Source organism: Amblyomma maculatum, unplaced genomic scaffold (genome assembly GCF_055883805.1).
Source record: "Amblyomma maculatum isolate TAMU_Amacu unplaced genomic scaffold, ASM5588380v1 scaffold_28, whole genome shotgun sequence".
In the NCBI taxonomy this organism is placed as follows: Eukaryota; Metazoa; Arthropoda; class Arachnida; order Ixodida; family Ixodidae; genus Amblyomma; species Amblyomma maculatum.
Window position 1 is genome coordinate 1,122,765 of NW_028146753.1, and position 27,100 is coordinate 1,149,864.

A 27,100-nucleotide genomic window follows, 5' to 3' on the forward strand; every position below is an offset into this window, starting at 1 on the left:
TCGACATTGAAATAAATCATAGATCCGTTGGACGATTACCACTAGGTGCCCACGGCAAAATCACAAATGAGGCGGTAGAGGGAGATATGGGCTGGGTATCGTACGAAGTACGGGAAGCTCAGAGTAAAATATTATATGAGGAACTTGTGAGGAAACTGGACAGTAACAGATGGGCAGCTAAAGTATTTAAATACCTGTACGGAAAAACGTTGACTCACAATGGAGGAAAATAACTAGGAAACTAACTAGTTAGTATGCTAGTCACAAGGACGGAGAAATAAAGAGCATTAAGCAACAGGTGAAAAACACAGAAGGTAAAAATTGCATAAATTCGATGGAAAAGAAACAGAGTCTGGAATTATAACTAAAGTGGAAAATGCCGATCAGGAAGGAAGATTTATTTGATAACTCAAGAGGCAGTGGCCTACTTTTTGAAGCTAGATCAGGGTGCCTTAGAACACGTAGATACAAAAAGAAGTTTAACAATGGAAATGACGCATGTGCTGCATGTAGTACCTCCAGTGAAACAATTGAAAATTATACTCGAATGTAATGGTATCCATCCGGAAGTTGATGCAGGCGCAGTCACTCTTCCTGAAGCTGTGGGGTTTAGAGATACCAGTGGCCGGGTAAATAAACGGGCGGTGAAAAATAGCAAAAAACGACTGGATGATTTGTGGCTTAGAAGTCGAGATGTGACATAATGTTAGTAATGTAGAAACAAAAATTTAATAAATAGAATGATGGTTTAGTTAACCAATCTAAATCAATAGTTAAGATATAGGTAGAAAAGGAGCATGATAGCTTCTGCTACCACCCCGTTTCAAAGGGGACCCTCCTACATTCCATCCATCCATCCCTTCCTCCAGGCTAAGTCCTCGTCCAGTTACGCGCTGCAAGGAAGGAAGGAAAAGCAACTATCTCGACAGCTTGTAATATTCATTTCATGGATGCCCGTAAACTATCATTCCTGAGATAGCACATATTACAGGCAAAAATGCCATTCTTATTGCCTCGGCGCACTGGTGCAGGGGTTAGGGCGCTCGAGGATGCGGGATGGCATCCCAGCTGAAGCTGCCGCTTTTCAAAGGAGGCGATAAGCAAGACACTTGTGTGCTGCACGATATCATTGCACGTTGAGGAACCGAGGTGGTCGCGGAATCAGAAACCCTCTTCCACGACATCTCTCATACACAGACTCACTTTTGGACATTTAGACCGACAAATGAAACCAACCAATTTTGATTTATTTATTCATTGTGCAATGGGGGGTAGGGGTGGTATCCCATACCTCATTGGCAAATCATTGTTGTGACAAAACTGGAGCCGATAAATTGTGGTTTTCCTGATACGAAGTCGTTGAACTTGCTCATTAGTTTTCAATTAGACCGGTTTCGGACTATGGTTATTAAACAATACTACGTGCCACGACTCACAAGGTTGATTATCGTGTCCTGAACATTGGTAAAACATGGCGAGATGAAATTGTGTCTTTTCAGAGAAGCATGAATATGTGAGTTTGTACATTCACGCATTAAGGTAAGTGCATTAAGTTGTCATATATGTCAACGGCGGGAAATAAACATATTTCTAAACTATGCAACTGAACAGCCCGAAGAGCAGGTTTTCCTTTCGTACGGGCAAGTGTTGGACTCTAGTGAGGCAGTGACAAGCGCATGTCCTCCGACACGCTGTGAATGAAATGAACTGTAAAGCTGTTTATGTGCACATGTGTTTAATACATTTTTGTCAGTCATATTCCAGTGAGTGTTACTGAGAGACCTTCGTTATGCATAAATCAGGCCCGAGGCTATTGATACAGGTCCTCTAGTGCGTAGTCCGAACACGCGTGGATGCGCTCATGAACGCATCCTCAATTCTTCTTCAGAAGCTCATACTGACGTTACGTAAGGCAACGACTTTATTTAAAGTTTTAATACCTGTATATAAATAGAATGTGATATATATGAGAGCGTGTGAATGCTGTTGATTTTGTACGTATCAGCTTCATCCCCCTTTTTAACACTCGGCAACGACGGTGATATACGGTGACTCACTTGTCCGGGAGGTGCTCGTCTTCTATCGAAGTTTCGACTCGCGGCTCGGCGGGAGGAAAAGGGAAAGCTTCAACGAGCAAAGCTAAGTGTATATTAGCGCCAGTCTTGGCGCACTCTATTTATTGAGGTCGCGTCGCTGGTGCTATTGGTTGTTTAGGTTTGCGGGGTTTAACGTCCCAAAGCGACTCAGGCTATGAGAGACGCCCTAGCGGAGGACTCCAGAAATTTCGACCAGCTGGGGTTCTGTATTGTCTTGCTTTTCGCCCCTATCGAAAAGTGGCCGCCGAGGCCGGGATTCGATCCCGCGTCCTTGAGAACAGTAGTCGTGCGCGGTAACCACTGCGCTACGCCGGCGGGGTATCGTTTGTAGGAGCCAGCCAGTGTTTGAGCTAGTATCGCAGCGAGTTCACAAGTGCTACTGCTTGGTTCGCGGAATTTACCCGCTGCTGGAAAGCCCACAGATCTGCGATGGAGAGGCGCTCGTTATACATGGCAGCCACATCGTCGCTTTCTAGGTGTCAGTCCGCGCCAGTGTCCGGTGAATAATTTGGTGTTTGACTCCTCATGCATTTTACAGAGTTGTAAACTGTCTATGTTTTTGAATGCCTCTTTAGTTACATACTTAGCATCGCCTTTCTTTGTACCTCTCGTCTGTGCATTTTAAGTGTTTGTATGATTTTCCCTGTATCGTCTCTTGCTGAGTATAAAGTTGGTTTTGTTTGTTACTTTTGACTCCGACCCTTACCCTGGCTTGGACCTACGCAAGCTGCTCACCAAACGACCCCGCCTTTTTGTCACTACAAGACAGTTCACTTCCGGCTGAGCTTGCCACGCAAGTCGAGGAAAATTTCAGAAGCGGTTCCTGTAGAGGTATTTCCCAAAAGGAAATGTAGAGTCGTTTTCTGAGCGGGTATGACGACAGCTGAAGCTAATGCATGTAGTTAAACATAACCGTCGGTGTATACATGTATATAATTCGGATTTTCTGATCAGACTAGAAAATGTCTTATGCCACACCTCCTACTTTTCTCTGACACTAAGCATTATGAAGCTCCTAGCAGCTGCCTGACTGCAAGGCCACAGGATAATCTTTGGATAGATCACTGCCCACTGCGGGCTCCATGGAAATTAATTGGCCGATGTTGAATCAAATGGTGCCCTTAGTAATGGCCTCCAACAAGCTGTGCATTTTTCAAGAGCGCATATGACGTCTCTTCGTACGACCTCTGTGAAGATGCTACGGTAGCTTACTGGGCCCAACCAGACGCGAAATAGATTCGTTTAAAAAGGTTAGATCCAACATAGACAGTTTGTGTCCCCCTAAAATACCACGACATCATGCATGCTTGCATGCTTGCAAAATAAACTTCGTTTTAACGTCGTTTTCACGCGGGTACTTACATTTAATTAGAGAGCTGGACTCTCCGGAAGATTCAACTTGTGCCATCCCCAAGACTGTGGCATAAAGATTATTGATGTACCCACTGTATGCGCGTGAAAATAATGTGCTAGCTGATTCCTTTAAGCGTTTGGTCACGAGGACGCTGTCGGAAGAACTGCTGCTGGGCGTTTAGCAGGAAAAGAGGAAGGCTGCACATGCAGTGCAGCTCTTCTTTTGTGCGCCACCGGACTTTATTCGCACATGTAAAGCAAGACGTCGTGGCTGTATATATTTTCATATGCCTTCTCCAACATTGTCGCAAATCATGATTCTCTTCTTGTTTCCTTCCCCAGTGCATAGCATCAGGTTAGATTTTATTTATTCCGGCCATACCTAAATGCGTTTCTTTCAATAGTCTGTCTATCCGTTCCTCATTACGGCCTGTTCAAAGCAATCAGGATGTCACTCGTTAATATTATAGGTTATTAACGATGCGCTACTAATGATGTGTACACTCTCGCAGGCGTTCACATTAGCGCACGAGATATTTACTACAACGCATTTGCTGTAATTCTCATCGATTGATCGTAGGAGCCACGTACCTGAGCAGAGGAGCTGTAGTACAACGAACGTGTAGCCTCAGCCATAGCGCCGAAGTTGACGCCGTTCAGGACATAGGCCCCACTATAACAACCTATGAAAGCACGCTAGTATGTTGTCCTCGACCAAACACACTCTCATCGCAAGTTTATTATTTCTTTTACCGTCATGCATGCAAGGACATGCTACGAGAGCAGATACAAAACCGATGGAATGCGATGTCGCCTCCCAGCGACTGCGTGAATGCGTGAAGTGAGCACGAACACAAAGCAGCTGCCCCCCCCAGAGAGCACATGACAGCAAAGGTCGAGGAGAGTTTTCAGTTCACATAATGGGGGGGGGGGGGGGGGGCATGTAACATCCAACCGCGATGTTAGTCCGCGGACCCCACAGCGAAGTTTTAGTGCATGTTTCAGCGTCTAGCCGCTATCTCCCGCAGACAGATGGCGCTCTTTTAACATGAGGCTACGCTTACTGTGATAAAAAAGCAATTTCGCATTCTTAATATTTCAATATAAAATGCGCAATAAAGCACGTTTTTCAAGAAAATAGCCGATTACACACGCTCCTGTCCTATTGTACATATCAACGACTGAAGTTGCAGAACGAAAATTTATCGCTTTGTGGGGACCCAATGTTTTGATCTAGAAAATAGTTTTCCTTCGAAAAAAAAAGCATAATCCTTGCTTTCCTGATACGACACTCAACCGCTTTTGCTCATCGGCAGTATTACTCATTTCTTACTTAAATGCATATCGCATAGACCTTAGCAAAAAATACCTCAATAAAGAGTCTCTCAATTCGGATGCTTCGCTTTGAAATGTTGAGCGCTACAACGTCAGCAACAGACAGAAGAACGCCAGTCCTTCCATGCATGCATCATTCGACTTACTGCGAGTAGTATTAGTAGCTCGTGATCGAGGCGTACTACTCGGGGTACTTCAGAGTATATGTCTTTCATCATGTAAATAAAATAGTGTAAATATATAAGCAGCGGGCTTAAACCACCCAGAAAGTTACGGAATTAAGCGTGTCTTTGATAACATTCAGGTATGCTTTCTTCCGGGTTTTTTGTGCCTTTATGCTTAAAGGTAAAAGAGAGGTTTGAAATTCGTACGCCATTCTCACTCAACCCTTTTCACGAGTAGGGTTTCCAGCTTCCGTCAGTACATATTAGAATATTACAAGAGTGGTTTGCAACAAATTTCTTTGCCAGCAAAACTGATTATTCATCTCGACACTACACACGTTTTGCCAAAAAGAATATAATGAACAAAGCATAATTATTTTCCAAACATTGAACTTCACAGACAAATATTTTACTAGTTACACGAACCAGTGTGGTCTCGTTTTTATTTTGTCATACAAACATTCATAACACTAGTATTCCTACCCATTTTTAGATTTCCTACTAGAGTCCAAACGTGTGCAAATCCCTAAACTTGCTTCCCACTGGTAATAGTCATAGACTATAGGATCACAGAGGGCTAAGATGGCAAACTCGCAGCAAAGTGGTATATTTCCGCTTGGCTCTGTCATCCAGAGGGTGCACTCTTTTTCTGGAATTCAGAGATATGCGTATTGAATGTAAAGCGATCCAGATGAAATTATTCTTAGCGCATGGCTATACGCGCAGAAATTATATGGTTTGAAGTAACCCCGACTGCTTTGCAGCCTTTCCTTAAAGCAAGATGTGGGCAGAGTATTCGTAAAAGACCAAATATTAATTTTATTGCTCTCTTAAACAATTAGAAATATTAGGCTTTGAAATGGGGCAAACATTTTCTAGCTCGCATTATTTGCTAATAAATTTTCACTAATAAAACAAAGGCGTATAATAATAACTTATGCATTAACGTTCCCACCAAACAGGCCTTTGAGAAGCAATATATTTTAATAAGGTCAAGATAGACGGCCAAAAGGAAATTTTTACATATTACTTCATTTCGTTTATACATAAGGCAAATAGTGTGAAATTGAAAAACCACACAGCTTTAGGCAGCATGACATGTTGTCAAAGCTTGTTTATGCAACAAATGCCGCCAAGAAGATTGAAACGAAGGTTTCATTCAAAACAGACTGTGTTAAATTCCAAACCGATTCAGCTCGGATTGTACAAATTACCGATTGAACCAGGCAAGAAAATGATGCAATAATGTTGCAATACTTTCTCCAGCTCTGCAGATATGCATTCATTCCTTTCTGAACCATGTATTCAGGCCAGATACATTTAGAACGTATACAATATTATTGACGAACAAATAATAGAACGCACATACGTAATACACAACTTGTGAAAAGAAAAAATGCCAATGGAGTTCCGCAGTTACAATATTTGTGCTTTCAAATAAGGTTCATATCTTCAGTAGGTTAATGGAAAGAAGTCACCGTATTCACTGCTCAGATGCAGATTATCCATAGCCCTTACACTTGTGTTTAACCGACAAAATGCATGCTGCTTCGGGGTATTCATGCAAAAAGAAATTATTTCTTCATCCTGTCAGGCTTCGCGGCAACATGACAGAGGCAAAAACAAGCCGGGCGTTTGGATACTTGTTTTGTGCCCTCGAAATGAATGCAGCTCTCCGTAACCTGTTTATTTGTATCTCTTCTATGACTTCCGAATAATTAATTAAACTTCAACTTCAATACGATCACAATGGACAACGTTACGCAAGCGAGGCTTGTATACGAGAAAGTTTCGTTTAGGTGCACTGGCTCCATCGTTGTGGTTACTCGGTTAAGTGATGTGAACTATGTGATCGCCACAGTCACAGCACACAATTGCCGCTGCCGTACTACGCTAGTAGCCCATGTGGTTCGTCTTAAGCGCTGAGCGCGTCGTACAACGTGACTTGCTCGAGAACGAGCTGCTTCTGTAGCGGGGAAAATTGTTACGCGCTACGTTCTGACTGAACGAAAAGAAGTGAAAGTTAAGTTGTCAAGATGAGGCAAACTAAGTGCGTGGGACGTTGGCCGGCTGCCTGTTCTGCCTTGAGTCTAACGCCCATCATCAGCGTTCATTTGTGAATAAACGCATCTAATCCGTAACAATATAATCTTTGCACTGCTTCTCTCTGCCTGTGGGGACCATTAAGAATTACAACTTATTCAGACTTCTCCGGCAATACGGATATGTCTACTGTGGTTAAGAAATATCCGATGGTATCTAGGCCTTGTTGGAAACTGTTCTAGTTCACCCAGACAGCCTGCGTTGCACAGATGGAGAGGCCAGAAGACAGTAAGTAATGCGCTACAAAAGACCTGACCAATCGAGTAACGAATAAAAGCTGCTCTGCATTCCGCATAGCTGCGCGGGGAACCGAGACTCTTACGAACGTACTGTTTTGATTGTGGCAGATCAAATAAAATAGGTACTGACCAATGAGATATGCAAGAATGCCCAAAAATATAACAGATGATAAGCTATCATTAATAGGGAAGTTTGTTGAGATATTCAAAGATTATACGGGAAATTCGTCCCTAAAGAAGACGATATTGAAGTTCAAAGCCGCCTTGCACGTAGCAATCATGACACTCGAGCACTAGACGCGGAGAACTTAAGTAGCGCTTCGAAATCGTCTGTGTGTTTCTTTTGCAATAAACGAAATAATAAACTATGCACGGTTCTGCCACACATTTGTGTGATATGAAAACACTCTGAATAGAAACATGTTGCCAGGACTCAAGATCACTATCGCCACTTTCTACTCGCCTTCAATCGATTGGCTAATTTTTATCTATTATTTAAATATTCCTCTTTTTTCCTTCTCTCCCTGTACACTTTGAGGCTTTAAACAACGTGATTAAAAACATATAACGCAAGTGAAAGCTATGACGGTGGAGCAATGGGATCAGCTCCACAGAGAAATAAAGCTAATGCACAATCTTGCACAGACCCAGCATAGAAGCAACGAAGGACTGTCGTTTGGAAGAGCATTCACTGGCGCCGCTGGGGGCATCCCAAACTAAAAAATGCAATGTGATAAGCGCTTAGCAATAGATAGCAATAGGATAGTCTTATACTTGCCCACAAAAAACAATATATATATAATATATATATATATATATATATATCTTTTTTTTTTTGGTTCCGTAGCCAAGGAGCTCTATACAGATATCTACAGTAGCCAAAGTAGTCAGGACCGTAATTGGCGGTAGGGAAAAACAGTCAGACGCTGCACCAGTGACGAAGGATGAGGTCAAGAAATCATTAAAAACTGTGAAAAGGGGGAAATCAGCTAGAGAGGTTCAGATAACTACAGATTTGTTGAAGGACGGGTTGGGGGGAGATTTTGTGCTAGAAAAACTGGCCACCCTGTATACGCAATGCCTGGTGTCATCGATGGTACAAGAACCATGGCAGTATGCAACTATCCTCAATCATAAGAAAGGGGATGTTAAGGACCTTAAAAATTACAGACCAATCAGCTTACTCTCTGTTACGTATAAGGTATTTACTAAGGTAATCGCTAATAAAATCAGGACAAAATTAGACTGAAATCAAGCAAATGATCAAGCAGGTTTTCGGAAACGGTACTCTACTATCGTTCATATCCATACCATCAACCAGGTGATAGAAAAATGCTCGGAATATAACCAACCCTTATAGATAGCATTTATTGATTACGAAAAAGCATTACGAAAAAAGTAGAAACCTCGGCGGTGATGCAGGCATTGCGAAATCAGGGTGCAGACGAGCCAGACGTGAAAGTGCTGGAAGATATATATAGTGGCTGCATAGAAAACATAGTCCTGCATAAAGAAAGTAACAACATTCCCATAAAGAAAGGTGCTAGGCAAGGAAACACGATCTCCCCAGTACTATTCAGAGCTTTCTTACAGGATGTATTCAGAGATTTGAAATAGCAGCAGTTAGGGATAAGGGTAAATGGAGAATACCTCAGTAATCTGCGATTTGCTGATGACATTGCCTTGCTAAGTAACTCGGGCGATCAACTGCAAAATAATGATTGATGACCTAGACAGGGAAAGTAGAAAGGTAGGCTTGAAAATCAATATGCAGAAGACTAAGGTAATGTTCAACAGCCTCGAGAAGGAACGGCAGTTTACGTTAGGTAGCGAAGCACTGGAAGTAGTAGGCGAATATGTCTACTTCGGAGAGGTAGTAACCGCAGATCCGGACCATGAAAAGGAAATAACAAGAAGAATAAGATTGGGATGGAGCGCATTGGGCAAGCACTCGCAGATTATGACTAGCAGCAACCCGTATCGCTCAAGAGGAAAGTATACAACTGTTGCATCTTACCTGTACTCACCTATGGGGCTGAAACAAGGAGGCTAACCAAGAGGGTTCTGCTTACGTTGAGGAAAACGCAAAGGGCTATGGAACGAAAAATGGTAGGGGTAACATTAAGAGATAGAAAGCGCAGATTGGGTCAGAGAACAAGCTCAACTTACTGGCATTCTAGTGGAAATCAAGACGAAGAAATGGGCATGGGCAGGAAATGTAGTGCCAAGAGAGGATAACCGATGGTCGCTTAGGGTGACAAACTGGATTCCAAAGGAAGTAAAGCATAGCAGGGGGCAGCAGAATGTGAGGCGGGCGGATGAGATTAAGACGTTCGCAGGGGTCAAGTGGATGCAGCTAGCACAGAACCGAGTCAATTGCAGAAATATGGGAGAGGCCTTCGCCCTGCAGTGGATATAGTCAGGCTGATGATGATGATGGTATTACTACGGACTTGTCCTTATCAGAGCACGGAGTAGGGATGAAGGAGGAGGAAGAAGTGTGCGCTCCCGTTCGACCTTTGTCTGGCACCTGTGCTGTGCCCCGCTGGCAGTGTGTACCTGGCATACTGAACCGCTAGAACGTCTCGGTCGGGACGCTAAGGGCGCGACATTGTCTTGGAGAAGCCGGGTAACGATCCCGGGCGCCACACACACCACCGATACCAACGTGAGCCTCGTCTGGGTCGTCGCCTTGCGGGCCTCGAACCGCAAACCAGCGCCATGCCATCGCCCAATTACCCGCAAGCAGCCCGTGGTGACGCAGTGATCTAGGCTGAAGACCGACCTGCGGGCGCAGCGAACAGTTCCACGCATCACTATTGGGAGCCCCGGATTTCCGCGGGAGCGGCAGGAGAGGACGTCGACGAATGCTTGACCCAGTACTACCGAATGAGCCGCTACAGTCGTTGGGACGCCGCCGCTCAGCTTGCAAACGTGGTTTTCTTCCTAACACATACCGCTCTTGTTTGGTTCGAAAACCACGAAGGCTCTCTTACCACCTGGGACCGTTTTGTTACCGAATTGCGCCAGTGCTTTGGCGACTTTCTTGCACGAAGGAAGCGGGCTGAACACACGCTTGCGCACAGAGCTCAGCTACCTGCAGAAACATGCACAACTTACATAGAGGAGGTCCTGAAGCTATGTAAAACAGCAAGCCCTGATATCACCCAGGAAGATAAAGTAGGACATCTTCTGAAGGGCAACGCAGATGATGTTTATACTTTTCTAATTGCCAAATGTGACCAGAAAGCCGTCTGTGATGTAATTCGGCACGTTCGCACATTCGAGACATTGAAGACTCGTCGCATAACGCCAAAATTTGCGTGGCTTGCCAACGATCCAGTTGGGGCGAGCTTTGCAGACAGCTTCATGGATTTGTCGCCGACGATCCGGCAAATAATTCGCGAGGAACTGCAGCTTTCCGAGCCCCCTGCACGGTGTCCATCATCCTTTCCCGCTGACGTTGTAGGCTTTCGAGGGCCTCCCTCCTTGCTCCCCTCAATGCCCGTTCTAGATGAGGTTAAGAAGTTCGCAGGGGTCAAGTGGATGTAGCTAGCACAGAACCGCTCTAAATGAAGAAATATGGGAGAGGCCTTCGCCCTGCACTGGGTATAGTCAAGCGGCGGCGGCGGCGGCGGCGGCGGCGGCTCCTGCTGCTGCTGCTGCTGCTGCTGCTGCTGCTGCTGCTGCTGCTGCTGCTGCCGCCACCGCCGCCGCCGCCGCCGCCGCCGCCGCTGCTGCCGCTGCCGCTGCTGCCGCCGCCGCCGCCGCCGCCGCCGCCGCCGCCGCCGCCGCCGCCGCCGCCGCCGCCGCCGCCGCCGCCGCCGCTGCTGCTGCTGCTGCTGCTGCTGCTGCTGCTGCTGCTGCTGCTGCTGCTGCTGCTGCCGCCGCCGCCGCCGCCGCCGCCGCCGCCGCCGCCGCCGCCGCCGCCGCCGCCGCCGCCGCCGCCGCCGCCGCCGCCGCCGCCGCCGCCGCCGCCGCCGCCGCCGCCGCCGCCGCCGCCGCCGCCGCCGCCGCCGCCGCTGCTGCTGCTGCTGCTGCTGCTGCTGCTGCTGCTGCTGCTGCTGCTGCTGCTGCTGCTGCTGCTGCTGCTGCTGCTGCTGCTGCTGCTGCTGCTGCTGCTGCTGCTGCTGCTGCTGCTGCTGCTGCTGCTGCTGCTGCTGCTGCTGCTGCTGCTGCTGCTGCTGCTGCTGCTGCTGCTGCTGCTGCTGCTGCTGCTGCTGCTGCTGCTGCTGCTGCTGCTGCTGCTGCTGCTGCTGCTGCTGCTGCTGCTGCTGCTGCTGCTGCTGCTGCTGCTGCTGCTGCTGCTGCTGCTGCTGCTGCTGCTGCTGCTGCTGCTGCTGCTGCTGCTGCTGCTGCTGCTGCTGCTGCTGCTGCTGCTGCTGCTGCTGCTGCTGCTGCTGCTGCTGCTGCTGCTGCTGCTGCTGCTGCTGCTGCTGCTGCTGCTGCTGCTGCTGCTGCTGCTGCTGCTGCTGCTGCTGCTGCTGCTGCTGCTGCTGCTGCTGCTGCTGCTGCTGCTGCTGCTGCTGCTGCTGCTGCTGCTGCTGCTGCTGCTGCTGCTGCTGCTGCTGCTGCTGCTGCTGCTGCTGCTGCTGCTGCTGCTGCTGCTGCTGCTGCTGCTGCTGCTGCTGCTGCTGCTGCTGCTGCTGCTGCTGCTGCTGCTGCTGCTGCTGCTGCTGCTGCTGCTGCTGCTGCTGCTGCTGCTGCTGCTGCTGCTGCTGCTGCTGCTGCTGCTGCTGCTGCTGCTGCTGCTGCTGCTGCTGCTGCTGCTGCTGCTGCTGCTGCTGCTGCTGCTGCTGCTGCTGCTGCTGCTGCTGCTGCTGCTGCTGCTGCTGCTGCTGCTGCTGCTGCTGCTGCTGCTGCTGCTGCTGCTGCTGCTGCTGCTGCTGCTGCTGCTGCTGCTGCTGCTGCTGCTGCTGCTGCTGCTGCTGCTGCTGCTGCTGCTGCTGCTGCTGCTGCTGCTGCTGCTGCTGCTGCTGCTGCTGCTGCTGCTGCTGCTGCTGCTGCTGCTGCTGCTGCAAATGATGAGCAACATGTTATGGCACCTACAACACATTGCACCGCCTTCTCACAGCCCCTGCCGTTCTGCTCCATTTTAATCCTAAGGCGCCCATCTAAGTGCATGTAGACGCTAGTGGTATCGGCCTCGGCGCTGTGCTTGCTCAGCGCCCCCTCTGGCTTTGGTAAATACGTTGTCGCTTACGCCAGCCGTTCTCTCACAAAACCCGAAGCGAACTACTCTAAGAGAAAACGAGTGCTTGGCCATCATCTGGGCGCGCACAAAGTTTCGCTCTTACCTTTAAGGCCATTCGTTTGATGTAGTCACGGACCATCATAGCCTCTGCTGGTTTTCATAGCTCAACGACCCATCTGGCCGCTTGGCACGGTAGGCGCTTTGCCTACAAGAATATGACATCCGTTTTATTTACTGATCTGGTCGCAAGCATAAATCCGTCGACTCTTGGTCTCGCTCACTGCTGCGAGCCGACCTTGCAAGGTTATCCGTCTTGGACTCCGTTGCGTCTTCGCTCGACATCCGTGACATGCCCGCCCCTAACAAAGAAAGGATCCATGGATCGTATCTTTTATTGACTACCTCTCCAACCATTCGGCGATTAGTCCTTCTCGCGCCTTTCGCTGTCAAGCTTCCCTGTATGAGATTCGGGAAAACCGCCTATACGGGCTCATATACATCTCAAGTGGACGGAAATGGCCCCTCGTGATTGCCCGTCATCTACGGATTCAAATATGTACAACTGTTCAAGCCAATCCGCAGTGTGGTCACGCTTGAATAGTCCGCAGTGTGGTCAGTATTCAAGATGTAAACTCGAATCTTTTTTGCCACTATTGGCGTGATATGTCCAACTCAGTTCTTATGTACGTTTGATCGTGCCTGCCTTGCCAACGTCCCAACCTGCCTGTCACCATTCGGCTGGTGAGTGACATACAGTCTCTCATATGTCCGCCTAGACCATTCGGCCGTATTGGTATTGACCTCTATGGCCCTCTACCGTACATAGCTGATGGCAATCACTGGGTTATAGTCACCGTCGATCATCTGACACATGCCGAAACCGTCGTCCTCCCAGCTGCAACACCCTGAGATATGGCCGGCTTCTTAACGAGGAACTTCATTCTCCGTCATGGTGCTGATCGTGAATTGATAAATAACAGAGGCCGTGCTTTCGTATCTGATGTCGTTCAAGCACTACTTGTTCAGTGCACAATCATCGCCGAACTTGCGCCGCCTACCAACCACGTCCAAAGGCTTTACTGAACCATTTAATTCCACCCTCGGTGACATGCTCGCGAAGTACGTCGGTTCCAACCACACGAACTGGGAGATTGTCCTTCTTTATATCACCTACGCGCACAACACTGCCACGCAATCCAACACGGGTTTCTGTCCGTTCTTTTTGCTTTACGATCAGTGTCCATCTGCTCCTCTTGATACTGTCGTCCCCTACAACCCTAAGGGATGAGAATGTACTACAGTGACCGAAGCTGCACAGCAAGCCAAAGAATGCCGCAAGATTGCAGCGACATTCACGATCAACTCTCTGCCGCCAAAACATTGCCATGACTTGATTTAAAAGAATGCAGCACACTTCAAGCTCAACTCACTCGTGTGGCTATGGGTTCCATTCGGCAGCCTCGGCATTTCAACAAAACTTATCTCTAAGTATCATGGGCCCTACCTGGTCATCGAGTGCACTTCACTGGTGAACTACGTTGTTGAGCCGCTTACGTCATGTTCTGATTTGTGACGCCGTGGCCAGTTCATGTGGAACATTTTAAGCCGTTCTACTACCCCATCGTTTCTTAGTCCCTTCTGTCACCAGGATGGCTCCTTTTTTCCCGGGGAGCAATGTTGAGCAGAAGATGGACTACTCCGATGGATGCTGAAAAGAAGCAGTTTTGGAAGTGCCATCGCACAGATCGCGTTGGTCTTGATCGGCCGCTTTCTCGCCGAACTCGACACCATCCTAGACGTCCTTCTTCTGCATAGGATTTTTCAACTGCACTGTGTGTAATCTAAGCAGCGAACTTCACATGGCTTTGTTTGTATATATTGTCAGGCGTGCGAACAGAAGAGAACAAAGTGCAAAAAGAGGCTCTCCAGGATAGAAGTGGAAGAAGAGGAAGCTCACCATCTGTTGGTCAGCACATCAGGCTAAGGTGCAGAACCATTCTGTAAATAAACCTTAACAGTGTGGTGGAAGGTGCTGAAAGATCACCACGGATACCTCTCTACCTCGTTCGAGCCGACGACTCGCTGGGCTCCCCCCTTTGACACCCACAATGATTCAAGACGGCGATGCACGGCAGCCAGGTCCAGCGGCACCCGCATGGCAGCATTACCCAGTCGGAAAAAACTACAGAAAATTTTCTGATGTTACAACAGAATTTCTGTGCGGTTTTTGACGGAAAACCTGTTGTGACAACAGAACTTTCTGTAGTAACATCAAACATTTCTGTAGTTACAACAGAAAAGTGCTACAGAACTACAGACAACAGAAATATACTGCAGAAAAACTACAGAACTACAGAAAAGTACTACAGAACTAGAGAAAAATCTGATGGTTACAACAGAACTACAGGATATTTTGTCGTATTTTTGACAAAGTTCTGTAGTTTTTTTTCGACTGGGTACCGTGAGCCGCGGACCTTTTCTGGCAAGGCTGGCGAAGACGTGGACGCCTGGCTCACCAATTACCAGCTGGTGAGCAAGTACAATCGCTGGGATGCCACTGTAATGCTGGAAAATGTCGTTTTTTTCTTGGACTCCACAGCCCTGACATGGTTTGAGAACCATGAAGCGTCCTTAACGAGCCGGGAGCGTTTTGAAGAGGAGATTCGAAATTGTATCGGGGATACCACGGCAAAACGGAAATGCGCTGAGCAGACTTTATTCCAGCGAGCCCAAGGGCCTGGTGAAACATGCAGAATGTACATAGAAGAGGTCCTGAAACTCTGCAAAGCGGTGGATCCGAGCATGTCCGAAGAAGACAGAGTCGGCCACCTCTTAAAGGGCATCGCGGTGGACGTATACAACTTTTTAATTACAAAAGAAAACTTGGATTCTCCCACGGGCGTGATCAAGCACTGTCGTACGTTCGAAACTTTAAAGCTGCGTCGCATAACCCCGAAATTCGGCCGTCTGCCTAACGTGACCACTGTTGCAAGCGTGGACTCTTACGAGCATTCACATGAGCCCCCGTATTTGGCCGACATGATTCGCCAAATTGTCCGTGATGAGCTCTCCCGCCATCAAGATGTGAACCGCAGTGCAATCCCCTGTGATAGTTGCTCCCTGCAGGCAGCTCCCATCCAGCGCTCTTCTTGGTGTTCTACCGCTCCTCCTCCGGTCCGTGACCACCGAAACGACTCATATGGCCCTGCTCCCCTAGCTCGTTCCCACTACAGGGCGCCACCTCCTCCGCAACAACCCCAGCGGCTGGACTTTGTTGATCGCTTCGATCCTGTTACCGAGGACTATTATTTGCACCGTGCTCGTGAACCACCCGTCTGTTACCGCTGTGGTATGCTTGGCCACATATCCAGATTCTGCCGCCGCCGGAACGCGGCACCACGCTACCAGCGCCAATGATGGAATCGCCGTTCTACCGTGAGTCCAGAAGTCCGTGACCCGACCTATCCCACTCCTACGGGCTCCTACCGTGACGTACCACCACGCAACGACTCACCAGTTTCTGATCGCAGCCTGACTCCTCCTGCCCGCCGCTCCCGACAATCGCCTTCTCCCCGCCGTTCTTCTCCGCCACCGGGAAACTAGCGTGTGCGGCCGATGGAGGTGCGGTCGCCAGGTCATCGATATTGCCAATTCCTCTACCGGTCGTTATGCTGAAGAACCACTTGGAAGTGTTAGTGAATGATGTTTGTGTTATGGCCTTAGTGGATACGGATGCTGCAGTTTCCGTGATGAGCTTAGATTTTAAGAATCGTCTCGGCCACAAAATTATGTTTGGTTGGGATAGAACTGTCAATTTTTCGAGGTGTAGGCGGAGAATCGTTGGTTCCACTTGGTATTTGTTATGTAAATGTAGCGATGGCTGGACACGAGTTTAGAACTGAATTTACGGTGCTTCCTCGCTCTACGCACGACGTTATTCTAGGAGTTGACTTTTTACAGCAGTGTGGCGCAACTCTCGACTTCAACAGTGGCGAGATATCACTAAGCCCCAGCCTTCAATCGGCCCTCATAGACGACTCGCCGCGGGATTTCCAAGTGTTTTCTGTCTTCGAGGAAACCGTCGTTCCGGCGATGTCCGCCATCTTCGTCCCAGTTGTGTCTTCGGCGCGGTTCCCAATGCCTTCGACGCTCTGGTGGAAACCGCTTCCCTTTCCGGTGCTAAAAAGAGTGTGTTGGTGCCCCGCAGCGTTGTTCGAGTGAACGAGGGCCGTGCCACGCTTTGGACTGTCAACCATACCAATGAACCTGCCGTATTGGCGCGTGGTTTGAAACTCGCCGACTTCGAAGAACGCGTTTCTATGCATATCGCCGCGTTCAGTGACGGCGTTACTCGTTCAACTAGACGTCCAGATCATGCTGATTCCCAGTTTCAGGCCATGATAAATCAATCGCTACCCACCAACGATCGCCGAATATTGATGGAGGTTCTTATGAAACATGCGGACGTGTTCGACTTTGCTCGAGATCAGCCATCACCGATTCCGCCTTCCCGCACCCATCACATGATCGACACTGGATGTGCATACCCGATTAGACAGACACCATACCGTGTTTCACCTTCAGAACGTAAGATAATTGACGAACAGGTCCGTGATATGATGCAAAGAGGAATCATTCAGGAATCATCTAGCCCATGGGCCGCCCCTGTGATTCTCGTGAAAAAGAAAGATGGCACCTGGCGATTTTGTGTCGACTATCGCCGCCTCAATACTGTCACCAAGAAGGATGTTTACCCGCTCCCGCGTGTTGATGATGCCATTGACTGCCTCCATTCAGCTTCCTACTTTTCATCTGTTGATTTACGGTCCGGATATTGGCAGATACCGATGCATCCGAAAGACAAGAAGACGGCATTCGTGACTCCCGATGGGTTGTATGAATTTAACGTGATGCCCTTCGGCCTATGCGACGCTCCGGCTACGTTTGAAAGATTTATGGACACTCTTTTGCGTGGACTGAAGTGGCAAATTTGCATGTGTTACCTAGATGACGTAGTGATCTTCGGGAGGACCTTCGCCGAGCATAACAGCCGTTTAGCTGTGGTCCTTAAGTGCATGGAGGAGGCGGGTCTTGTGCTGAACTCTAAGAAGTTCCGCTTCGGTGAACGACAGATCGTTGTGCTTGGGCATTTGGTTGACAAAGACGGTGTTAGGCCTGACCCACAGAAGATTGAAGCTGTCAGTTGCGTCAAAGAGCCCAAGTCTGTGAAAGAACTCAGGAGCATCCTGGGACTTCGCTCTTATTTTCGACGCTTCATGCCTAAGTTTGCTGACGTAGCCTACCCCCTCACATGCCTCTTGCAGAAAGATATTCCTTTCAAATGGACTCTTGAATGTGATTCTGCGTTTCGCCCGCTCAAGTTTCTTATTACCTCGCGGCCCATACTGCGTCATTTCAGCCCGACAGCTCCCACTGAACTCCACACTGACGCAAGTGGCATCGGCGTGGGTGCTGTGCTCATACAACGGCATGACGGAAACCAACACATTGTCGCTTACGCAAGTCGCACCCTTAGCACGTCTGAACACAACTATACCGTGACGGAGCGAGAGTGCCTTGCCGTCGTTTTTGGCGTACAGCGGTTTCGCTCGCACCTTTATGGACGTTCCTTTACAGTCATCACCGATCATCATTCGCTTTGCTGGCTGGTGGATCTACGCGACCCCTGCAGTCTGTTGGCCCGCTGGGCATTACGCCTTCAGGAGTTCAACATTACAGTGTCGTACAAAAGTGGCCGCCAACACGCTGACGCTGACTGCCTCTCGCGGCTGCCTCTCGCAACTACCCTCTGCGATGACACCTTTGACGACTATCTTGTAGCCGTTTCCGTACAATTTCCAGATCTTGCCACTTTCCAGAGAGAACAACGAAAAGATCCAGACTTGGTATCACTTTTTGAAAAAGCTCGTGATCCGGCATCTTCGAACCCTTTCTGCATTCGCGATGGTTTGCTGTATCGAAAAAATTACTCGTCTGGCGATGCACGCTTTCTGCTAGTCGTTCCGGCAAGCCTCTACTCCTCTGTTCTACACTCTATGCACGATGACGTTACAGGTGGGCACTTGGGGTTTGCCAGGACTTACGCGCATTAGGGAACGTTTCTACCGGCCAAATATGCATCGAACGACTCAGCGTTACGTGAACTCCTGCGTGCAGTGCCAGCGGTTAAAGCTCCCCACCACTTCTCCGCCGGGCCACTTACATCCGGTGACACCACCGACCACACCATATGAGCAAGTGGGTGTTGACCTCATAGGCCCGTTTCCCCGCTCGTCCAAAGGCAATCGCTGGGTCATCGTGTGCGTTGATCATCTCACGCGTTACTGTGAAACTGCCGCCATCCCTACCGCCACCGCCGCTGACGTCTCGTTCTTTCTTCTTCACGCTGTCGTCCACCGTCATGGACCTCCTCGTGTAATTATCAGTGACCGAGGCCGCCAGTTTACGGCAGATGTTGTGGAACAGCTTCTGCGCTATTGTACCTGCCAGTTGCGTCACTCTACGCCGTACCATCCCCAGAGAAATGGCCTCGTCGAACGTACAAACCGGACACTGACAAACATGCTTGCGATGTATGTTGAGTCGCGGCACAAGAACTGGGATGACGTGCTTCCTTTCATTACTTACGCCTATAACACCTCAAAGCATGAGACAACTTCTTATAGTCCATTTTTCCTCCTCTACGCCCGTCCGCCTCGACATACTCTTGACACCATTTTGCCGTTCTCTCTCGACACCGAACCGTCTGTTTCGAGCACCCTCTGCCGCGCTGAAGAGGCTCGTCGGGTCGCCCGATTACGCACTCTGGCCTCGCAGGACCGCACTAAGCAGCGCTACGATCGTGGGCATCAGAATGTCTCCTACCTTCCCGGCGACTTAGTATGGCTTTGGACACCTCTTCGCAAGCGTGGTTTGTCCCAGAAGCTGTTGTCGCACTACACAGGCCCATTTATTGTGCTCAAACGCATAAATGAGTTGAACTGCGTCGTGTCTCGCCAATGTTCTCAAGGTCGCCCCTCTCGGAAAACACAGGTGGTTCATGTTGCAAGAATGAAGCGCTGCCACTCTCGCTCGGGACTTTGACTGACAGCCCAGGGGCTTCGTCTGCGAAGGGGCCCAGTCGAAAAAAACTAGAGAAAATTTTCTGATGTTACGACAGAATTTCTGTGCGGTTTGTGACGGGAAACCTGTTGTGACAACAGAACGTTCTGTAGTAACGTCAGAAATTTCTGTAGTTACAACAGAAAAGTGCCACAGAACTACAGACAACAGAAATATACTACAGAAAAACTACAGAACTACAGGAAAGTACTACAGAACTACAGAAAAGTTTGATGGTTACGACAGAACTTCAGGATATTTTGTCGTGTTTTTGACAAAGTTCTGTAGTTTTTTCGACTGGGGGGAAATGTCAGGCATGCGAACAGAAGAGAACAAAGTGCAAAAAGAGTCTCTCCGGGATAGAAGTGGAAGAAGAGGAAGCTCACCATCTCTTGGTCAGCACTTCAGGCTAAGGTGGAGAACCATTCTGTAAATAAACCTTAACAATATTCATGTTTATTACCAGTACTTGTTGAAGAAATATGAAGTATGACAAAATTTTGTTACTAATTATTTGTGTAAAAATAGTGGCACGATAACATTTCAGTGACTAAGCGAGTAACAATGTGAAGAATGTGATAGACGCTTCCTTCGGGCAGCCGTGAAGCGGAAGCGAGTTTAGAGGTTTTGTCGTACTAATAAAGCTGAAACCTATGTGGCCACATCATCTTCTGATCCTTGATGTTCACGGTATGTCTGAGAATTGTGCGTATGGCCGTTGTTTCGAGGCTGAAAAACTCACGAGGAAGTAGCTCTCGCTTCAAGTACATGCTGGCTGAATTTGATACCTCTGTTTTTGCATTAAACGTGATATTATTTATTTGAATTAGCCTCAAAATTTGCTCAAGTAACGGCCTTCTATACTGAGGTGATTTGAAGTTTGAAGTGTATTTCATACATACATACAAAACATGGATACAGCAAGCGTTGTACAGACGGAGGTCTCGTAGTACAAGAATGTCGGGGGGACTTCCCAGAACAAAGCAAGTGAGGTAGAAATGTAAACAAAATGGGAAGCAGTGTAACAAGTAATTAGTATAGAAGTGCAACCTATAAAACAACGTTTAGAATGTACACCAATAAGAATGAAGAAGATAAATATACAGATCACAAACTTCAGTGCATAGAACAACACAAAATAGCACATTCAAAAGTGAACTATAATGGTTGAAAAAAATTAACTATGTAACATGTTTACAAAATATTGTTTGATGCGAAAATGGAATGAGTGAACAGTATGCGATGCTTTAATTTCTGGAGGCAAAGAATTCTAGTAGGATATGCCGGCAAACAAGGTAGGACATTTTCCATAATTATTCCTGACTTTTGACAAAATAACATTATTGCGCTGTTTAAACCTGGTAGGATTAGTATTTACAAGCTGGTTGGTAATGCCATCAATATGAGCATGATGATTTATTAGTTTAAACATAATCATGGACACTTTTAGGCTGAATAAGTGTTGAAGTGGAAGTATGTTCAAATTGTGGTACAGTGGCAGGGAGTGTGATTGGAATGAACTGAATGACAGAAGCCTGATGGCTTGATTCTGCAGGCGTCGAAATCTTGTAATATGCGTGTAATATGTATTTTCCTAGCATGACAAACAGTAGTTAAGGTGACTATGGGTTTAGGCATAAAATAGGGAACGTATTATGTGAGGTTCAAAATATTCACGGGTTTTTATTATGATGTGAATGCCGAATGAAACTTTATGCGTGAGCGATTGAACATGATGATGGAACTTTAAGTGCTTGTCGAAAATTACGCCTGGAATCTTGGAAGTGTGAGATGGGCAGCGCATGGTTATCAATTGTTATTCTAGGAAGGAGATTTATGAAATCAAACGAGTGAAATAGCACGAAAGTTGTTTTTTGAGGATTTATTTGTAACTTACTATTCACGTGGTAATGTTATTGTATGGTAGTCACCGAAATTTCGTTTTTAAGGGCATAACGGCACAGCTTTGATCGCTAATCATTCTCAGCTTTCCGCCCGCGTACCGTCATTTCACTGCAGGCTTATTCAGGTATTTTATTGTCCGTCTAATAATCAAACATAATCCTGAGTACACAGTCTTAGAACGCCGCATCATATGAAAGAGAATGCCTTATTCATGCCTTATTCAAACCGTCTGAACGTGTCTGTATAGATTGTTAATCACAGCATAAAGTAAATTCTGCTTTGCAGGACTGGCGTACAACAGATATTCGCAGCTCATGAAACTATTACATCGCAGAGCGGCCTGTTAACTTCCCGCAAGTCGAAATCCATTTTTAACCGGACCATTTTACCTGCCGAGTACCATCTGTCAGACCTGTCCGTGATTTTCTTTCCTGCAAACATGCGACACCGACAACACTGATGCTGGATAATCTGGAAAACAGGGCCTTTAACGCTATTGCCTGAAGACTGCGGCCCGTTTGGTGTCTGCTGTAATGGGCGTTATACATTATGTATTATAATAATGGCTCCCGATTCTCGGCTATATTATGGATCCTACTTTGGATACGTGGCAGCTGCTTAACGGCTAATAATTAAACATTTATTTTGCTAATTCATTTTACTGCTCATACGCCTTAGCGCACGCTCATAAGCTACCATCGGATGAAGTCATCCCGAACCCAACACAGATGTAAAGGCCTGCCTTAATCAAGCGACACTAACGCGCCTACTTGGCAAGTGGAACAATGACTCAAAGAGCCTTGAGGGCAGGATGCTCACCTCGAATGTTTTAAGCCAGTTTTCTGCGACTGCCAGGTAGGCACCGAAATTTGTTGCTGTAAAGTCACCAAACCTGATGACCAGACAGCGTACATTCTTCTGACCAAAAAGCACCTACAATCTGCAAAAGGGTTCACTATACATTGTAACTAGCGCTAAAGATAATGATAGAAGAGATATGGACACCACGAACAGTAGACAGCAACTTGGTTTGGGTCCAGACACTGAATTCCATATATAGGCAATCATGGGAAAAAAGCGCACCCTAAGCTTATATGCAACGGCACCTTCCGGTTCAACAATTCTATTTCTGTGTATGACAAACATAAGGATCGCTTGCTTACTCACGACCGTCGATCGTTCCATGTCAATGAGAATTTGGTGGTATATCAGAGCTCAAACGATTAAAGATGTGAAGCAGCCAAAGAAAGCTGAGCTACAAGATCATGAGCGCGCTAGCTGCGTGGCACTGCGATATGTCACCAGCTGACACACCCCCTAGAGAAGGTGACGCACAAAGGAAATGTCCGAGATATGCTTACTGCACGAAATAAATTAGGCACACTGTGCAAGGCAGTTTATGGTGTCTCAAAAATCAAATGTTGCCCAATAAAATATCAAATGCCCTATCTGGCTTGCAAGACCAATGTGTACAATAGAAATTCCTGGTTATGCGGGAATTGCTATATTGGCCAAACTGGCCGATTTATCAATATTCAGCCGAAAAAGCACAGGCTGGCTCTCGAGGCACGATCAGGCTCGGGATACTTGGCGGCACATTGTAAACGTAAGGATGATTGTGCTCCGACATGCAATCAGACACGGGTCGTTTTTTCATGTTGAGTGCAAAGGAACGTGAAATACTGGAAGAATTTCTAATTGAAATTAAACGATGGTCGTGCGTAAGAAGCCATTACTATCTTCGTCATCCAATGAAATACAATTCTTCAGCAGGAAGGTACCGTTGCACATGAACATTAGGTTGTGATTGTTTTTACATGGTTTGCCTATATTTATTTATTTATTTATTTATTTATTCAGGGTACCCCTAAAGGCCCTCCAAAGGAGGGTATTACATAGGGGGGGGGGGATACAATTGTAAAAAAACACGATGCAATTGGCAACAATTACAATAAGAACCGTTATATAACAACAAAAGAGGAAAGAAAAACAACAACAAATATTCTACACATTTCCGTCACAGCGAAGTAACTCTTGGAATTTTTTTATGTTAGTTTCTGTAGCGATGTGCGATGGCAAGTTATTCCATTCAATGATAGTGCGAGGTATGAATGAATTAGTATAAGATGATAAATGACACTTTGCGCGTTTAACTTTGAAGGCATGATCAAATCGTGGAAAAATGACATCAGGTGACTGAAACAAATCGCTGCGCAGTATTGGATGGTGATAAAGCTTATGGAAAAGTGTTAACCGAGCGTGTTTACGACGACATGATAAGTCTTCCAGTTCAGCACGTTGTTTTAATGTTGTGACGCTAGTGAAAGTTGAGTAGTCTGAAAAAATAAAACGCACAGCACGGTTCTGCAAGGATTCGATGTTGGTGATAACATAGGCTTGGTCAGGGTCCCAAATAGCCGCAGCATATTCAATTTTAAGGCGTATTAGCGTGATATAAGCAAGTTTTTTAACATGAATAGGATCGTGTTTGAGAGTACGTTTAAGACAGCATGGTGTCTGGAATAAATCCAAGTTGATATCTACAATTTGTGGTATCCTTCTCTCACCTGTCCTTGTATTTAGCACTAGTTACCATGTACATTGAGATCACCAACTAGTCCAGTTGTCAGCTTTAACTGCAACAGGAATATCCGTCACTTTTATACCTCATTACCCGCGCGAACTCCGACACCGTGTTAAAAAGTACCTTGAACACCAAGATGTGAAAATAAATTGTCACCATTGTTTCAAACACTTGACTAGTTGTCTATATGGAGGCGAACCGAAGAGGCGACGGTGCGCTGTGCGATGTCAGCTCACGTTAAAGATCCCCAGGCACCTAGGCTCCCCTTTCTCTCTTTCTACTTTCCGTCCTTCCTTTACAGCGCAGTCTATGTGTCCGCGGAAACAGATGTGACAGATTTTGCGCCTTTCCTTTCCTTCAACATTCATCTTTCGAGGCTCGGGCCCACATCTAAGTACCCCCATCCCGAAGAACATGCACTCCGATTACTACCGCAGACGTCGGCAAGCGTGGGCCAAGGTCCTCGTCGAGCAACACATCCAAGACCCGTACGCCCAGTACTTGGACGCAGCGGAATACAAGCAAGAAAGAATCGCGGCAGCGACCGTTGCTGCGGCTACTGCATAAAGACAATTGCAGCGAGCGTGCTGTTTCCGGACGCCACAGACGCCGAGGTGGTTTCTATCACTATGGCGATCCCCGAGGCCGAGTGTCGCGCTGTTGTAAGGTCGTAAACTGTGCATATAGCTCGGGTTTTCTTTTTTGTGTGTGTTTGTATGTGTCCTCCCGTTTCAATGAGCCGTCCCGCGAAGCGCGCGGGCGGAGTGGTGACCGTACCCGGGGGGGGGGGGGGGGGGACCTTTTTCTTGTTTTTAGTTACGGTGTGAAGTGTGCCTGCGTACGCGCGTTGTCTGTTTTGGTACTTTTCTTGGAAGGGTGGTGGTCTTGCGCATTGAAGCGCATTCAGCCGCTCTGTATTTGGCCGGTTAGTTAGTGCGCGAGACTCAGCGCCGTCGGCAGGCCCCTTCAGTTGCCAGGAGGGTGCTTGTACGTATTTTTTTTGTGGGTTTGTCGTAAATCTCGTGCATATCCTCGACAGCTGCATGCATGTAGCGGAACGGCTGGGGTGGTATGCTTCGGTGAACTCGATCGCGGCTACAGATTCCGCGGAACTGAATGAACGGGGGAGTAGGGCACGAATGCTTTCTCGGAGGAGAGACTGCGCGACAACCAAGAATTACGCAGGGTAGCCCGGAAGTTGCGGCCCGAGCGAGGAAAAAGACGGACGTTCTCCCGTACGCTCGCTTGGGACGACGGACTGTCCTAAGCCGGAGGGCGACCGAACTCAGTGTCTCTTCTGTTTCTCTTATGACTGTGCTGCACATGTTCATCTAATCACCCTACTATTTTAATTAAACCAGCTTGTTAATTTATTTCGGCTCATTGCGATTCTTTCGGCGAAGCAAGGAGACGGGAACACCAACAAAAAAAAAAACAACGAAGAGAATTCAAGGACCAAAGAAGAGAAGTTTACTACCGTGTTCAGCGATTCGAGGAATGTTGTACAAAACTTTGCAAGGGGCGAGAGTTCGCGCCGGCGGCCGCCAAAATAGGTGACATCTAGCTCCAAGACAGCGGCAGCATCATACGCTTAAAGTGGGTACCGGCGCATGCGGGCGAGCGTGCATCACCACCGATTTATGAGACGGCCGATTCGATGGCGCGAGCGCTTATTTTCCGCTTCCCCGCGAGTGACCCAAGAATCGAGTGTCCAGTTACGAGGACGCTATTGTGTTACCGCCTAGGTCGATAGACTATGCCGACCCCTCACCTAGCACTCATTCGGGAGGAGGCCGCCATCCTAAGGCACATACAGACCGGGTCACTCCTCGCCCCGACAGTACTACGCGTCTTTTCTCCAGATATCTACGTGAGTCATGTGTGCAGTGTATATGAATCGAGTCCGGCGGGTCAACGGCACACTATGTGGGACTGTGCCAGATTACCGGCCGAAGTTGCTTCCAGGTCATACATGCCCGAACTTGAAAGTGCTGTGCAAAGTACCGACAATGACAGTCAACGATGGGCCGTCCACCTGCCTGCCTGCCTGCCTGCCTGCCTGCCCTGCCCTGCCCGGCCCTGCCCAGCCCTGCCCGTCCCTGCCCTGCCCTGCCCTGCCCTGCCCTGCCTGCCTGCCTGCCTGCGTGCCTGCCTGCCTGCCTGCCTGCCTGCCTGCCTGCCTGCCCACCCATCCACCCACCCAAATCTCATTTTTGAAGCAAAGTTATGGGCACATTATTAAATTTTAATCAGGAAAACCGTCCAAAACAATAATCAAAAACTCTGCGCAATACAAATATCGATGTGAAAATCAAGCTGATATGTACCATCGCGAGAATAGTCTTGAGAGTTGAGCACAAATAAGGCATTAGGTGCAGGAATTTAAACTGTTTACTTTAGCAGGACACGGAGTTACAATTTCGGGCGCAATCACACAGAATTCTTTTCTGACATTTTAAAACTTCCAGAGGTACACGTTCGTCAGGAAAATAACGAAAGATTGGTCGCAACAAAATCTTAGCACCTTTCTATCAAGATTTTTCGGACTTTATGGATAAGCGATGCATTCGTAATGATTCACCAACACTACGCCTCATTATACTTCAGAGGTCCTTGCTTCGTGTTGTGCCCACGCGGTCGATTTGGAAAACATGCTGATTTCCATACCTCTTTATTTCTTGCGTTGTTCTGTTGGTTCTTGCAAGAAATAGAAGGCTGTAACTCATTTTCTTAACCCTAGCAGTGTGGCTTTGTAGAATTGTATTACACGCATTAAATTCTGAGTTCACTAAAGTGTTGTAGACGCAGACTTAATATAATTTGTGCAACGGAAGTACATTTGTATTAGGTTTTGAAAACACAAGTATAGGCTGCTAGTTTCTCGGCAAAAGATTCAGCGAGATCGAGCTTGCGGCGTAGATAAAGGTAGAATTTATAAATGCCTAGATCCCTTCTCGAAGCGAAGAACCACTACCGGCTGACACGGATTCCATGCAAGCAAGTTT

The 27,100-nt window shown here is 47.5% G+C and overlaps 1 protein-coding gene across 1 annotated transcript in view; it reads right to left on the reverse strand.

Moving 5' to 3' along the window:
- Positions 1-5,387: 5,387 nt before the first annotated feature.
- LOC146170903 (uncharacterized) overlaps positions 5,388-27,100 on the reverse strand; it is a 186,742-nt gene continuing 165,029 nt past the window's right edge. The window contains exon 8 of the mRNA XM_084586715.1: positions 5,388-5,597. Within this exon, the coding sequence (XP_084442841.1) occupies positions 5,428-5,597 (170 nt within the window). The 3' untranslated portion in view covers positions 5,388-5,427. The remainder of the gene's footprint in view (positions 5,598-27,100) is intronic.